This window comes from Tamandua tetradactyla, chromosome 18 (genome assembly GCF_023851605.1).
Source record: "Tamandua tetradactyla isolate mTamTet1 chromosome 18, mTamTet1.pri, whole genome shotgun sequence".
Taxonomy (NCBI): domain Eukaryota; kingdom Metazoa; phylum Chordata; class Mammalia; order Pilosa; family Myrmecophagidae; genus Tamandua; species Tamandua tetradactyla.
Genome location: NC_135344.1, coordinates 2514907 through 2529604, shown reverse-complemented (window position 1 = coordinate 2529604; position 14698 = coordinate 2514907). Strand labels below are relative to the sequence as shown.

The 14698-nt window shown below is 47.2% G+C and overlaps 1 protein-coding gene across 1 annotated transcript in view; it reads left to right on the top strand.

The window, feature by feature from the left end:
• Positions 1–12738, top strand: part of KCNG2 (potassium voltage-gated channel modifier subfamily G member 2) — a 57281-nt gene extending 44543 nt beyond the window's left edge. Inside the window, exon 6 of the mRNA XM_077136153.1 lies at positions 11908–12738. Within this exon, the coding sequence (XP_076992268.1) occupies positions 11908–12738 (831 nt within the window). The remainder of the gene's footprint in view (positions 1–11907) is intronic.
• The last annotated feature ends 1960 nt before the right edge of the window (positions 12739–14698 follow it).

Here is a 14698-nt window from a genome sequence, read left to right as displayed (position 1 = left end):
CTAAATCTTGCTTGGTGCTGACCCAGCCTGGGCAGTGCTCACTAGGTGGCAATGCTCCAGGACTTCATTAGGTGGGGCAGGGGGTGGACCTGGGTGCCTGGGGAGCGCAGCCGTGGCCCAGCTGGTGGGTGGGGGGCAACGAGAGGCTGGAGGCTGGACCAACTCCTCTTTGCAAGGCTGCTGGCGCCGTGGGCGGGGGGGGGGGAGGGTGCGCCCGGCCAGGCCCCCCAGCAGTCTCTGCCCTCAGGGAGCTGGACAGCTGCGGCAGCCTCGGCCTGGCCGCCTTTGTAGCGCCACAACTCAGGGGCGTGGCCCGGGCCGGGGGCATGGAAGAGAAGCAGGTGGGGGTACCCTCCAGGGTGAGGGTGTTGGAGGTGCGCGCTCAGGTCCTCGTGGGGCTGCCTGCTGTCCCTCCCCTGCCCCCCAGTACACAGCAGCCGAGGGAGGGGGCGGCCCCCTGAAGCAGCGTCTCTGGGAAGAAGGGCCTCGCCGGCTACGCTCCGGGGGGGCTGGGGGCGGAGCGAGCCCTAGTGCAGGCTCTTCAGCGGCTGCCCTGACTGGACGGCCCGGAGGGTTGCTGGTTGGGGTGCGGTGGTAGAAGCATCCTTGTCAGCTGATGGACACGGTCTAGTGGAGAAGGGAAAACAGATGCCAGAGGAGAGGGGCGGGCTCGAGGGGGGCGCCTGTCCCCCGCGCTCCTCCCGCCGTCCGCGCCGTGGTGCGGGTCCAGCAGGACATGGGCGTGGGGATGCGGGGACACGTGCAGTGTTCAGGGGGTTGCTGAGCAGCCCTCCACGGCGCGGTCCCTGCCCAGGGCTTTAAAGCCACGCTGGCCTGACAAAGGGCCTGCAGGGGACGACCCCGACCCCCGCGCCCCGGGCGGGCCTGCGGCCTTGCAGCGTCTGTCTCGGCCGCTCCTGGATCCGCCCCCTCGGCGAGGCTGGGGCCCAGCTCTGTTGGCCCCACACCCACCCTTCCCTGTCCACATGCCACGTTCCAAAACGGGCCCACCCCCTTTTCCTGCTGACCGGCTTCGCCTTCCTGGGCCCTGCTCCCCAGGCCCCTCCCGCTGGGGGAGGGGGTGCTGAACAGGGGTCAGGGTCCCACAGGAGCTCACTCTGAAGGAGAGCTCCGCACCCAGCCCTCTGCCCACTCTCAGAAGGTTCTAGAGCAGCAGGCAGCAGGAGCTGCCCAGCCCGCCCAGTGTCTCTCCAGCATGGAAACAAGCACCTGTGCGGTGTTTCTGGGCAAACACCAGAAGATGGTGATTAATGGAGAAGGATTTACTGGCCCTGACTGCTCGATGGCCACACAAAAACTAACAGAAAGGGCCGCAGGTCATGCACCCGTAAATCCCCACACAATGGGTGGTCATGGAGAGGCTGGTGCCGGAGGCAGGCCCTGGTCCCCTCGTCTCTGTGCCCCTCCCAGTGCCAGGGTCAGAGCTGTGCCCGCAGCGTGTGGGGGGCTTGGGCTGTTCCCAGCCACCGTGCTGCCCCGTCTCCGATGCCAACTAAGGGCTGCTGGGCCCCGCCAGTGGCCACCTTGACCCTCTGGCAAAGAGGCTGCCGCTGTCACCGGCCTCAGGAGCGCGGACGTCAGGTTCTGGGCCGTGTGTCGCCGGCAGCCTGAGCCAGGCCGGGCCAGGGAGCCCTGGAGGCTCCTCACCTCCCTGTTTGAGCAGCCAGGACTCAGGGCACAGCGAGCACTGGGTGTGTCATAAATTATGGATAACGTAAAACTGCCATTTTCTCCATTGTGAAGTGTATGACTCAGGGGCATCCATTACACCTACCAGGTCTTACAGCCATCACCCTATCTACTTACAAAATTTTTTCACCATCCCAGGCAGAAACTTTGAACGCCTCAAGCAGTACTTGCCATTCCTCTCTCCCCAGCACCGGGGAACCTCTAACCTACTTTCTGTCTCTATGAATTTGCCTATTCTGCTTTTTTTTTGGAGGGGGGTGCAAGATCTGGGAATCGAACCACCTGTGCACCCCATGAATTTGCCTATTCTGGACATTTCATGTAAGTGGAACCACACAATATTTATCTTTTTGTGTCTGGCTTCCTTCACTCACCATGGTGTTTTCAAGGTTCATCCATGTTCTAGCAAGACCACGTTGGGTAATAGTATATTGCGTAGTTACACATTTTGTTTATCTATTCTCCTGTTGATAGACTTTTGAATTGTTTGTACTTTTTGGCTATTGTGAATAATGTTGCCTATGAATATTGATGTGCGAATATCTGTTTGAGTCGATGGTTTCTCATTGTAGTTTTAATTTGCATTTCCCTAATGACTAATGATGCTGAACATCTGTTCATGTGCTTCTTGGCCATTTATATATCTTCTCTTTGAGAGATGTCTCTTTGGGTCATTTGCCTGTTTTTAATTGAGCTGTTTGTCTCTTGGTTGTTGAGTTTTAGGAGTTCTTTTTATATTCTGTACATTAAACCTTTATCAGATTTGATTTGCAAATATTTTCTCCCTTTCTGTGTGTTGTCTTTTGACTGTTTTGATAATATCCTTTGGTGTCCAAAAGGCTAGTATTTTAATGAAGTCTGTGTTTGTGGATGTTGTTGCCTGTGTTATTGACGTCATACTTACTGCCCGCTTTCTTGGAAAGGCTGTATAGTTTTAGCTCCTAACTGTAGGTCTTTGATCCATTTTGAGTTAAATTTTGCCTATGCTGTACAACTTCATTCCTTGGCATGTGGATCTCCAGGTGTCCCATCACCATTTGTTGACGAGCCTGTCCTTCCCCCCACTGAGTGATATGAAACTTGATGAAAGTCCGTTGAACCCACATGTGAGGGTTTGTTTCTGGGCTCTCTATTTTATCCCATTAGTCTATGTGTCTAGCCGTATGCCAGCACCACGCTATTTTGATTACTGCAGTTGTGTAGTAAGTTCTGAAATCAGGAAGTGGGCACCCTCCATCTTTGTTCTTCTTTAAGATTGTTTTGGTTATTGTGAGTCCCATAGATTTTTCTGAATTGTAGGGTGTGTTTTTCCATTTCTGCCCCAAAAAATAAAAAAGCCACAGGGATTTTGATGGGGATCGCACTGATTCCGAACCCACCGTGCGGTAGGGATGTCATTGTAATATTAAGTTTTCCAATCCATGAACATGGAATGTCTTCCCACTTAATTAGGTCTTTATTTCTTTAAGTGATGCTTTGTAGTTTTTGGTGCAAAATCCTGTGCCTTCTTGGTTAAATCTACTCCTAAGAATTTAATTCTCTTTGATGCTATTGTAAATGGAATGTTTTCTTAATTTACTTCTTGGATTGTTCACTGCTAGTTACAGAATACAACTGTTTTTTGCATGTTGGTTTTGTTTTCTGCAACTTTGCTGAATTCGTCTATTACCTCTAACTTTTCTTGGCGTGTGGATTCTTTGGGTTTTTCTAGATATATGGTCATGTAATCTGTGAATAGAGATAGTTTTACTTCTTCCATTCCAATTTGAATGACTTTTACCTATTTTCTTGACTAACTGCTCTGGCTAGAACTCATAATTTGTATAACGGTGACAAAAGCAGGCCTCTTTCTCTTGATCCTGATTTTAGGGGAAAGCTTTCAGTCATTCACCACTGAGCATGATGTTAGCTGTGGGTTTTTCATGAACTTTATCATGTTGACCATATGCTTTTACCTTCTTTCTCTTAATGTGGCTTATCGCATTGACTGATTTTCATATGTTAAACTACCCCTGCATTCCTGGGATAAATCCCACTTGGTGATAGTGTATAATCCTTTTAACATACTGCTGAATTTGTTTTCCTGATATTTTGTTGAAGATTTTTACAATTATATTCTTAAGGGATATTGGTCTGTAGTTTTCTTATCTAGTATTGTCTTTGTCTGGCTTTGGTATTAGGGTAGCACTAGCCTCATAGGATCCAATGGGAAGTGTTCCCTCTTCTTCAATTTTTTGGAGAAGTTTGAGAAGGACTGGTGTTAATTCTTCTTTAAATGATTAGTAGGGCACACCAGTGAAGCTGTCTGGTCCTGGGTTTTTGATTACTGACTCAATCTCCTAATTTGTTGTAAGCCTATTCCGATTTTCTATTTCGTTTTAAATCAGTTTTGGGGTTGATATGTGTCTAGGAATTTGTCCATTCATCTGGGTTATCCAATATGTTGGCCTAGAGTTGTTCATAGAATTCTCTATGATCCTTTTTATTTCTATAAAGTAGGCAATGTCCCCTCTCTCATTTCTGATTTTAGTAATTTGAGTCTCCTCTGTTGTATTCTTGGTCAGTGTAACTAAAGGTTTGTCAATTTTGTTGATCTTTTCAAAGAATCAATTTTGGTTTTGTTTATTTTCTCCATTGAGTTTATTCTCTACTTCATTTTCCATAGCTGTAATCTTTACTATTTCCTTTTTTAAGTTTGCTCTTCTTTTTAAAGTTCTATAAGTTGTACAGTTAGGTTATTGATTTGAGATCTTTCTTCTTTTTAACGTAGGTATTTACAGCTATAAATTTCCCTCTGATTACTGCTTTTCCTACTTCCCAGAAGTTTTTCTTTTTCTTTCTTTTTTTTTTTTGGCATTAACAGGCTCAGATAATTGAACCCGGGTCTCCAGCATGGCAGGCAAGAATTCTACCACTGTGCCACCGTTGCACAGCCCTCCCATATGTTTTTTTTTTTTAATTAATTAAAAAAAATTAACTAACACAACATTTAGAAATCATTCCATTCTACATATGCAATCAGTAATTCTTAATATCATCACATAGATGTATGATCATCATTTCTTAGTACATTTGCATTGATTTAGGAAAAGAACTAGCAAAACAACAGAAAAAGATATAGAATGATAATATAGAGAAAAAAATAAAAATAATAATAAAAATAAAAAATAGAAAAAATATATAAAAAAGAAAAAGGAAAAAGAAAAAACAAAAAGCAAAAAACACAAACAAACAAACAAACAAACAAAAAACTATAGCTCAGATGCAGCTTCATTCAGTGTTTTAACATAATTACATTACAATTAGGTAATATTGTGCTGTCCATTTTTGAGTTTTTGTATCTAGTCCTGTTGCACAGTCTGTATCCCTTCCGCTCCAATTACTCATTATCTTACCCTGTTTCTAACTCCTGATGGTCTCTGTTACCAATGACATATTCCAAGTTTATTCCCGAATGTCGGTTCACATCAGTGGGACCATACAGTATTTGTCTTTTAGTTTTTGGCTAGACTCACTCAGCATAATGTTCTCTAGGTCCATCCATGTTACTACATGCTTCATAAGTTTATCCTGTCTTAAAGCTGCATAATATTCCATCGTATGTATATACCACAGTTTGTTTAGCCACTAGTCTGTTGATGGACATTTTGGCTGTTTCCATCTCTTTGTAATTGCAAATAATGCGGCTATAAACATTGGTGTGCAAATGTCCGTTTGTGTCTTTGCCCTTAAGTCCTTTGAGTAGATACCTAGCAATGGTATTGCTGGGTCATATGGCAATTCTATATTCAGTTTTTTGAGGAACCGCCAAACTGCCTTCCACAGTGGTTGCACCATTTGACATTCCCACCAACAGTGGATAAGTGTGCCTCTTTCTCCACATCCTCTCCAGCACTTGTCATTTTCTGTTTTGTTGATAATGGCCATTCTGGTGGGTGTGAGATGATATCTCATTGTGGTTTTGATTTGCATTTCTCTAATGGCCAGGGACATTGAGCATCTCTTCATGTGCCTTTTGGCCATTTGTATTTCCTCTTCTGAGAGGTGTCTGTTCAAGTCTTTTTCCCATTTTGTAATTGGGTTGGCTGTCTTTTTGTTGTTGAGTTGAACAATCTCTATATATATTCTGGATACTAGACCTTTATCTGATATGTCATTTCCAAATATTATCTCCCATTGTGTAGGCTGTCTTTCTACTTTCTTGATGAAGTACTTTGATGCACAAAAGTGTTTAATTTTGAGGAGCTCCCATTTCTTTCTTTCTTTCTTCAGTGCTCTTGCTTTAGGTTTAAGGTCCATAAAACCGCCTCCAGTTGTAAGATTCATAAGATATCTCCCTACATTTTCCTCTAACTGTTTTATGGTCTTAGACCTAATGTTTAGATCTTTGATCCATTTTGAGTTAACTTTTGTATAGGGTGTGAGATATGGGTCTTCTTTCATTCTTTTGCATATGGATATCCAGTTCTCTAGGCACCATTTATTGAAGAGACTGTTCTGTCCCAGGTGAGTTGGCTTGACTGCCTTATCAAAGATCAGATGTCCATAGATGAGAGGGTCTATATCTGAGCACTCTATTCGATTCCATTGGTCGATATATCTATCTTTATGCCAATACCATGCTGTTTTGACCACTGTGGCTTCATAATATGCCTTAAAGTCAGGCAGTGCAAGACCTCCAGCTTCGTTTTTTTTCCTCAAGATGTTTTTAGCAATTCGGGGCACCCTGCCCATCCAGATAAATTTGCTTATTGGTTTTTCTATTTCTGAAAAATAAGTTGTTGGGATTTGATTGGTATTGCATTGAATCTGTAAATCAATTTAGGTAGGATTGACATCTTAACTATATTTAGTCTTCCAATCCATGAACACGGTATGCCCTTCCATCTATTTAGGTCTTCTCTGATTTCTTTTAAGAGTTTTTTGTAGTTTTCTTTGTATAGGTTTTTGGTCTCTTTAGTTAAATTTATTCCTAAGTATTTTATTCTTTTAGTTGCAATTGTAAATGGAATTTGTTTCTTGATTTCCCCCCCAGCTTATTCATTGCTAGTGTATAGAAATGCTACAAATTTTTGAATGTTGATCTTGTAACCTGCTACTTTGCTGTACTCATTTATTAGCTCTAGTAGTTTTGTTGTGGATTTTTCCGGGTTTTCGACGTATAGTATCATATCGTCTGCAAACAGTGATAGTTCTACTTCTTCCTTTCCAATTTTGATGCCTTGTATTTCTTTTCTTGTCTAATTGCTCTGGCTAGAACTTCCAACATGATGATGAATAACATTGGTGATAATGGACATCCTTGTCTTGTTCCTGATCTTAGGGGAAAGTTTTCAATTTTTCCCCATTGAGGATGATATTAGCTGTGGGTTTTTCATATATTCCCTCTATCATTTTAAGGAAGTTCCCTTGTATTCCTATCTTTTGAAGTGTTTTCAACAGGAAAGGATGTTGAATCTTGTCAAATGCCTTCTCTGCGTCAATTGAGATGATCATGTGATTTTTCTGCTTTGATTTGTTGATATGGTGTATTACATTAATTGATTTTCTTATGTTGAACCATCCTTGCATACCTGGGATGAATCCTACTTGGTCATGATGTATAATTCTTTTAATGTGTTGCTGGATTCGATTTGCTAGAATTTTGTTGAGGATTTTTGCATCTATATTCATTAGAGACATTGGTCTATAGTTTTCTTTTTTTGTAATATCTTTGCCTGGTTTTGGTATGAGGGTGATGTTGGCTTCATAGAATGAATTAGGTAGCTTTCCCTCCACTTCGATTTTTTTGAAGAGTTTGAGGAGAGTTGGTACTAATTCTTTCTGGAATGTTTGATAGAATTCACATGTGAAGCCGTCTGGTCCTGGACTTTTCTTTTTGGGAAGCTTTTGAATGACTGATTCAATTTCTTTACTTGTGATTTGTTTGTTGAGGTCATCTATTTCTTCTTGAGTCAAAGTTGGTTGTTCATGCCTTTCCAGGAACCCGTCCATTTCATCTAAATTGTTGTATTTATTAGCGTAAAATTGTTCATAGTATCCTGTTATTACCTCCTTTATTTCTGTGAGGTCAGTAGTTATGTCTCCTCTTCCATTTCTGATTTTATTTATTTGCGTCCTCTTTCTTCTTCTTTTTTCAATCTTGCTAAGGGCCCATCAATCTTATTTATTTTCTCATAGAACCAACTTCTGGTCTTATTGATTTTCTCTATTGTTTTCATGTTTTCAATTTCATTTATTTCTGCTCTAATCTTTGTTATTTCTTTCCCTTTGCTTGCTTTGGGATTAGTTTGCTGTTCTTTCTCCAGTTCTTCTAAGTGGACAGTTAATTCCTGAATTTTTGCCTTTTCTTTTTTTCTGATATAGGCATTTAGGGCAATAAATTTCCCTCTTAGCACTGCTTTTGCTGCGTCCCATAGGTTTTGATATGTTGTGTTTTCGTTTTAATTCGCCTCGAGATATTTACTAATTTCTCTTGCAATTTCTTCCTTGACCCACGTGTTGTTTAACAGTGTGTTTTTGAGCCTCCACGTATTTGTGAATTTTCTGGCACTCCGCCTATTATTGATTTCCAACTTCATTCCTTTATGATCCGAGAAAGTGTTGTGTATGATTTCAACCTTTTTGAATTTGTTAAGACTTGCTTTGTGACCCAGCATATGGTCTATCTTTGAGAATGATCCATGAGCACTTGAGAAAAAGGTGTATCCTGCTGTTGTGGGATGTAATGTCCTATAAATGTCTGTTAAGTCTAGCTCATTTATTGTAATATTCAAATTCTCTATTTCTTTATTGATCCTCTGTCTAGATGTTCTGTCCATTGATGAGAGTGGTGAATTGAATTCTCCAACTATTATGGTATATGTGTCTATTTCCCTTTTCAGTGATTGCAGTGTATTCCTCACGTATTTTGGGGCATTCTGGTTCAGTGCATAAATATTTATGATTGTTATGTCTTCTTGTTTAATTGTTCCTTTTATTAGTAGATAGTGTCCTTCTTTGTCTCTTTTAACTGTTTTACATTTGAAGTCTAATTTGTTGGATATTAGTATAGCTACTCCTGCTCTTTTCTGGTTGTTATTTGCATGAAATATCTTTTCCCAACCTTTCACTTTCAACCTATGTTTATCTTTGGGTCTAAGATGTGTTTCCTGTAGACAGCATATAGAAGGATCCTGTTTTTTAATCCATTCTGCCAGTCTATGCCTTTTGATTGGGGAATTCAGTCCATTAACATTTAGTGTTATTATTGTTTGAATAATATTTTCCTCTACCATTTTGCCTTTTGTATTATATATATCATATCTGATTTTCCTTCTTTCTACACTCTTCTCCATACCTCTCTCTTCTGTCTTTTCGTATCTGACTCTAGTCCTCCCTTTAGTATTTCTTGCAGAGCTGGTCTCTTGGTCACAAATTCTCTCAGTGACTTTTTGTCTGAGAATGTTTTAATTTCTCCCTCATTTTTGAAGGACAATTTTGCTGGATATAGGAGTCTTGGTTGGCAGTTTTTCTCTTTTAGTAATTTAAATATATCATCCCACTGTCTTCTAGCTTCCATGGTTTCTGCTGAGAAATCTACACATAGTCTTATTGGGTTTCCCTTGTATGTGATGGATTGTTTTTCTCTCGCTGCTTTCAAGATCCTCTCTTTCTCTTTGACCTCTGACATTCTAACTAGTAAATGTCTTGAAGAATGCCTATTTGGGTCTATTCTCTTTGGGGTGCGCTGCACTTCTTGGATCTGTAATTTTAGGTCTTTCATAAGAGTTGGGAAATTTTCAGTGATAATTTCTTCCATTAGTTTTTCTCCTCCTTTTCCCTTCACTTCTCCTTCTGGGACACCCACAACACGTATATTTGTGCGCTTCATATTGTCATTCAGTTCCCTGATTCCCTGCTCAAGTTTTTCCATTCTTTTCCCTATAGTTTCTGTTTCTTTTTGGAATTCAGATGTTCCATCCTCCAGTTCACTAATTCTAGCCAATGTGTCTTTAAATCTACCATTGTAGGTATCCATTGTTTTTTTCCATCTTTTCTACTTTGTCCTTCAATCCCATAAGTTCTGTGATTTGTTTTTTCAGACTTTCTATTTCTTCGTTTTGTTCAGCCCATGTCTTCTTCATGTCCTCCCGCAATTTATTGATTTGGTTTTTGAAGAAGTTTTCCATTTCTGTTCGTATATTCAGAATTAGTTGTCTCAGCTCCTGTATCTCATTTGAACTATTGGTTTGTTCCTTTGACTGAGCCATATCTTCAATTTTCCTGGCGTGTTCCATTATTTTTTGCTGGTGTCTGCGCATTTAATCAGATTTCCCTGGGTGTGGGACCCAGCAGGTTGAAAGATTTTCCTGTGAAATCTCTGGGCTCTGTTTTTCTTATCCTGCCCAGTATGTGGCACTCGTCTGTCTGCGTGTCCCACCAGTAAAAGATGCTGTGGCTCCTTTAACTTTGGAAGACTCTCGCTGTGGGGGAGGGTTGCCAGCCAGAGCGGCTTGGGGGAGTGCCGCTCCAAATCTCCAAGCCGGCCCGGGAGTCTGTGCATGGGGGGGGGCGCCGGTCGCTGCAGCTTGGGGGAGTGCCGCTCCAAATCTCCCAGCCGGCCCGGGAATCCGCATGTGGCGGGGCGCCGGCCGCCACAGCTTGAGGGGACTGCCTGTCCAAATCTCCCAGCCGGCCCAGGAAGGAGGGAGGGAGGGGCTCCGGCCACCAGCCGCCACGGTTCGGGGAAGCGCGCACCCCTCGGGGATCTCACCGCAGCGGATTCTCCCAGCCGGTTCCGCCGTTCCAGAATGGGGTATACTGTCTTTTTGGTCTCTGTTGTGGCTCCGGGAGCTGTTCTGTACCGTTTCTGTTTCTTAGTAGCTGTTCTGGAGGAGGAACTAAGAACCGCGCGTCTTACTAAGCCACCATCTTCTCCAGAAGTCCCCACTCCCTTTTAAAATCCTTCCAAGTAAAAATTGAGTGAATTCCGCATACATCAGGTGTCTTTTTCTTTCTTTTCCAAAATGTAGTTGCACAAATTCTGAATCCCAGTTGAATGGAATATGTTGATGAATTGTGGTCTGCCCAAAAACTTGCTTTACATCCTATCATTGGTAGAGTTCTCGCCTACCATGCCAGAGACCTAAGTTTGATTCCCAGTGCCTTGACCTGGGGTCCTCTTGGTGCCCCATATGTTTTGATATGTTGCATTTTCATTTCCATCTGTCTTGAGGTATTTTCCAGTTCCTTTGTGATTTTTCCTGAAAAAATACAACCCTGTGGTTGTTTAAGAATGTACTGTAATTTCCACATATTCTGTGAATTTTTGTTTTCTTCTATTAGCACTAGTTTCATTCCATTGTGGCCAGAAAAGACACTTTGTATTATTTCAATCTTTTAATTGTATTAAGATGCGTTTTGTGGGCTAAAAAAGGTTCCATACACTTGAGAAGAATGTATCCTCCACTGCTGACCGTGGAGTGGTCAGTACATGTTTGATAGGTCGTGTTGGTTTGTAGGGTTGCTCAGGCCCTCTGTTTCCTTATTGATCTTCTAAGTGCATGTTCTATCAATTAGAGAAAGTGGGACATTACCGTCTCCAACTATTATTATAGAACTGTCCATTTCTCCCTTCAATTCTGTCCATTTTGCTTTAGTTATTTGGGGCTTTGCGGTTGTAGGTGCATACATGTTTTAATTATTATATCTTCTTGCTGGATTGAACTTTTTATCAATATATAATGTCCTGTGTGTTCTAATTTTGATTGTGTTTAACTAGATGTCTCCCCAGTGCTGAAAGTGGTAACCTGCAGGAGCGCTGCTCCCCAAACCTGGCAAGCAGTCCTACTGTGTGGTTAGGTCTGCCATGCGGGCTGAGCGTGGGGTGCGGCCGGCGATGGCCCTGATGGCAGCAGCCCAGCAGTGAGGCCTTGCTGGCCCAGCCCCTCCCCACAACAATGCTAGGTGTGGACACACGGGCTTTCGGCACTCGTTTCCAACACCCGGCCAGCTACACACTCGGGGACCTCCCAACTTTGTTTTTCACAGGAACTGGGCTTTTCTGCCAGTATGCCTTGCCACCTGTAGCTGCACCCTGGCACGGGCCGGGGCTGAGGTGGAAGAGCAGCCTGGAAGCGCCCGCATTGCCCCAGAACCTCCCCGCCGAAGGCCCTTCCAGACCGGCCAACACGGCGTCCTCTCTTGTCTCTCCAGGGAGAATGCTCCCCCAAGTGCCGCAACCTCTTCGTGCTGGAGACAGTGTGCGTGGCCTGGTTCTCCTTCGAGTTTCTGCTGCGCTCCCTGCACGCCGAGAGCAAGTGCGCTTTCCTGCGGACGCCGCTCACCATCCTCGATCTGCTGGCCCTGCTGCCCTTCTACGTGTCGCTGCTGGTGGACCTGGCGGCGGGTGCTGGCCCGGGGCGCTCACTGGAGCGCGCGGGGCTGGGGCTGCGGCTGCTGCGCGCGCTGCGGGTGCTGCACGTCGTGCGCCTGGCACGCCACTCGCTGGGGCTGCGCTCGCTGGGGCTGACGGTGCGGCGCTGCGCGCGCGAGCTCGGCCTGCTGCTGCTCTTCCTCTGCGTGGCCATGGCGCTCTTCGCACCGCTCGTGCACCTGGCCGAGCGCGAGCTAGGCGCGCGCCATGACTTCTCCAGCGTGCCGGCCAGCTACTGGTGGGCGGTCATCTCCATGACCACCGTGGGCTACGGCGACATGGTGCCGCGCAGCGTGCCCGGCCAGGTGGTGGCGCTCAGCAGCATCCTTAGCGGCATCCTGCTTGTGGCCTTCCCGGTCACCTCCATCTTCCACACCTTCTCGCGCGCCTACGCCGAGCTCAAGGAGCAGCAGCGGTGCACCGCCGGCCCCAACGACGACGACAACGAGGACGGCAACGAGGACGGCGACGATGACAGCACGCGCTCCCCCACCGAGGACGACGGCGCACGCTCCCCGGCTCAGGAGAGCGCGCAGGCCGCGGCTGGCGCGGGGGCTGTGCTGACTCGGCCCTCCCGGAGGCGGCCCGAGAGGGGGTCCCAAGCTGTCTAGAGTGGCCACCGCAGCCTGCCGCCTCCCGGCGCACACCGAGGGCACGCGTGGGGTCTTCGTCGCGCCGCAGTCCTCACGGCCCAGAGCAGGGACAATTAAACTAGGCCAGCCTCGGGCAGACCCTGGCCCCTCGGGAAGACCCTGCCCTTCTAGGGACAGACCCCGCCCCGAACCAAGCTGACTCCGAGGGCGCTCCAGCGTCCAGTGCTTTGAGCACAAAGAATTCCTTGCGAACATCGCCAGCCTTCCCGCCCCGTTCCTTCCTTTCTTTCCTTTTGGACCTCTCTTGTTCTGTAGGTAGCCAAAAATAAGTTCAGGAAGCCCCAGGGATTCCGAGCCTGTAACGAAAGCAGGGTTACAGGGTGCCTGCCCCCGCCCCACTTAGACCTGCCGGGCTCCTTCCTGGGGCTCCCAGCACCTCCACTCCCTGGCACTGAGTACCTCCACGGAGGTGACAGCAACCCCGGGTTTCTCTTGTAGGGGAATTTTCCCAGCACTCAATTCAAATGCATGAAAGCACCTGCTCTCAAAGAGGCCTTGGGAGGGAGCAGTTCAGTGGAAATGGGGAGGAGAAGCCCCACCGGGCAGCCCCCCCTTCCACCTTCAGGAAACCCCCTCTGGGCTGTTTTGTCCCCTCCAGGCAGCAGCCGGTCCTCCAGGTGGTCTCGCCTCAAGTCCCAGGCAGCTGCAGTGTGCAGCTGCTCAGCCTCCTCGGGAGGAAAGAAACTTGCTAAATTATGCTACTTTGTAACTATATGAAAGAGCTCAGATGTGTCAGCAGAGACAGCACAGCCCGGCCCAGCAGAGAGGGGAACCTGCCGTGCACCCAGAGGGACCCACCTGCAGCCACCACTGCATCATGGCTTTCAGGGGGCCTGCTGTAGGGTCAGAGCAGGGAGGGGAGGGGAGTGTGCTGTGGGGCGGGCCCTATTTGGAAACACTGCCCCCACCAATGTCTCCCAGGCTTTTGCCCCACAACAAAAAGTGTGGGGTGAGGGGGCCCACCTGGCTCAGGGTCCCAGTTCCTATCTACTGGCCTGTGGCTGCCATGACCAAAGGGTCACAGAGGAGGGCCCCACAGAGGGCGCCCCAGGGAGCCGGGTTGGCACAGGCAGACCAAAGGAACAGAGTGTGTTCCAGGGCCAGGGAGGGGCTGGTCCAGGGTGCAAGGAGCCAGCACCAGCAGCGGGGACTGGGGGCATCTCTGCCCTCCCAGCCCAGGTACTGGCTGCATACAGCACCCTGGAACTACAGAGCAGGTGCCCATCTCCCCACAGGTGTCATAATTGGGGACCCAGCCACACGCTGTCCTGCCTGCTATCCCCAGGGCAGGGACCAGACACTGGACAGTCGGGTCAGGGGCAGCTCCAGCTGGGGGCTGGGTACTCACGGGTGGTGAGTCCCCGTGGCCACGGGGTCCCTGGCCCCACTGGCAGAGCCCCCTTTCCTACCCTGTGCTGTCCTGCTCGCTCCCCCTTGCCCGGCCTGTTGGTTGGGCTGAGGCCTCCAGCAGGTGGCTGGCATGGGGTGCAGGGCAGCCCCGAGGTAATGCACCGCAACGGCCAGACTGCGCCAAGGACCGACAGAGGAAAACAAACCCTCCTTCTCACGTGGCCACTTTTCAAGGTTTCCCACTTTTTCTGGGCTCCTAGGCCTGCTCTTTGAGGGTTCAGGTGGGGTGCAGAGGTGTGCAGGTCAAGCCAGGGACGCGGCAGGCCCAGAACACATGGGGCGAGCTGGCTGGGGTGAGACAGTTCCGTGGCTGAGCCGCCACCCCTGGTCCCTGTGCTCCTGGGCCTGGGTACTGCCCCTCCCTGCAGGAGCACAAACACCCATCTGGGTATGAGCTGCACTGCAGGGACCAGGTCCGCGAACCCGAGCTGGAGGCTCTGGCACTGTCCCCAAGGGCCCAGCCACCTTGTACCACAGACTCAGTGGTCAGAACTGCCCTCCTGGGGCT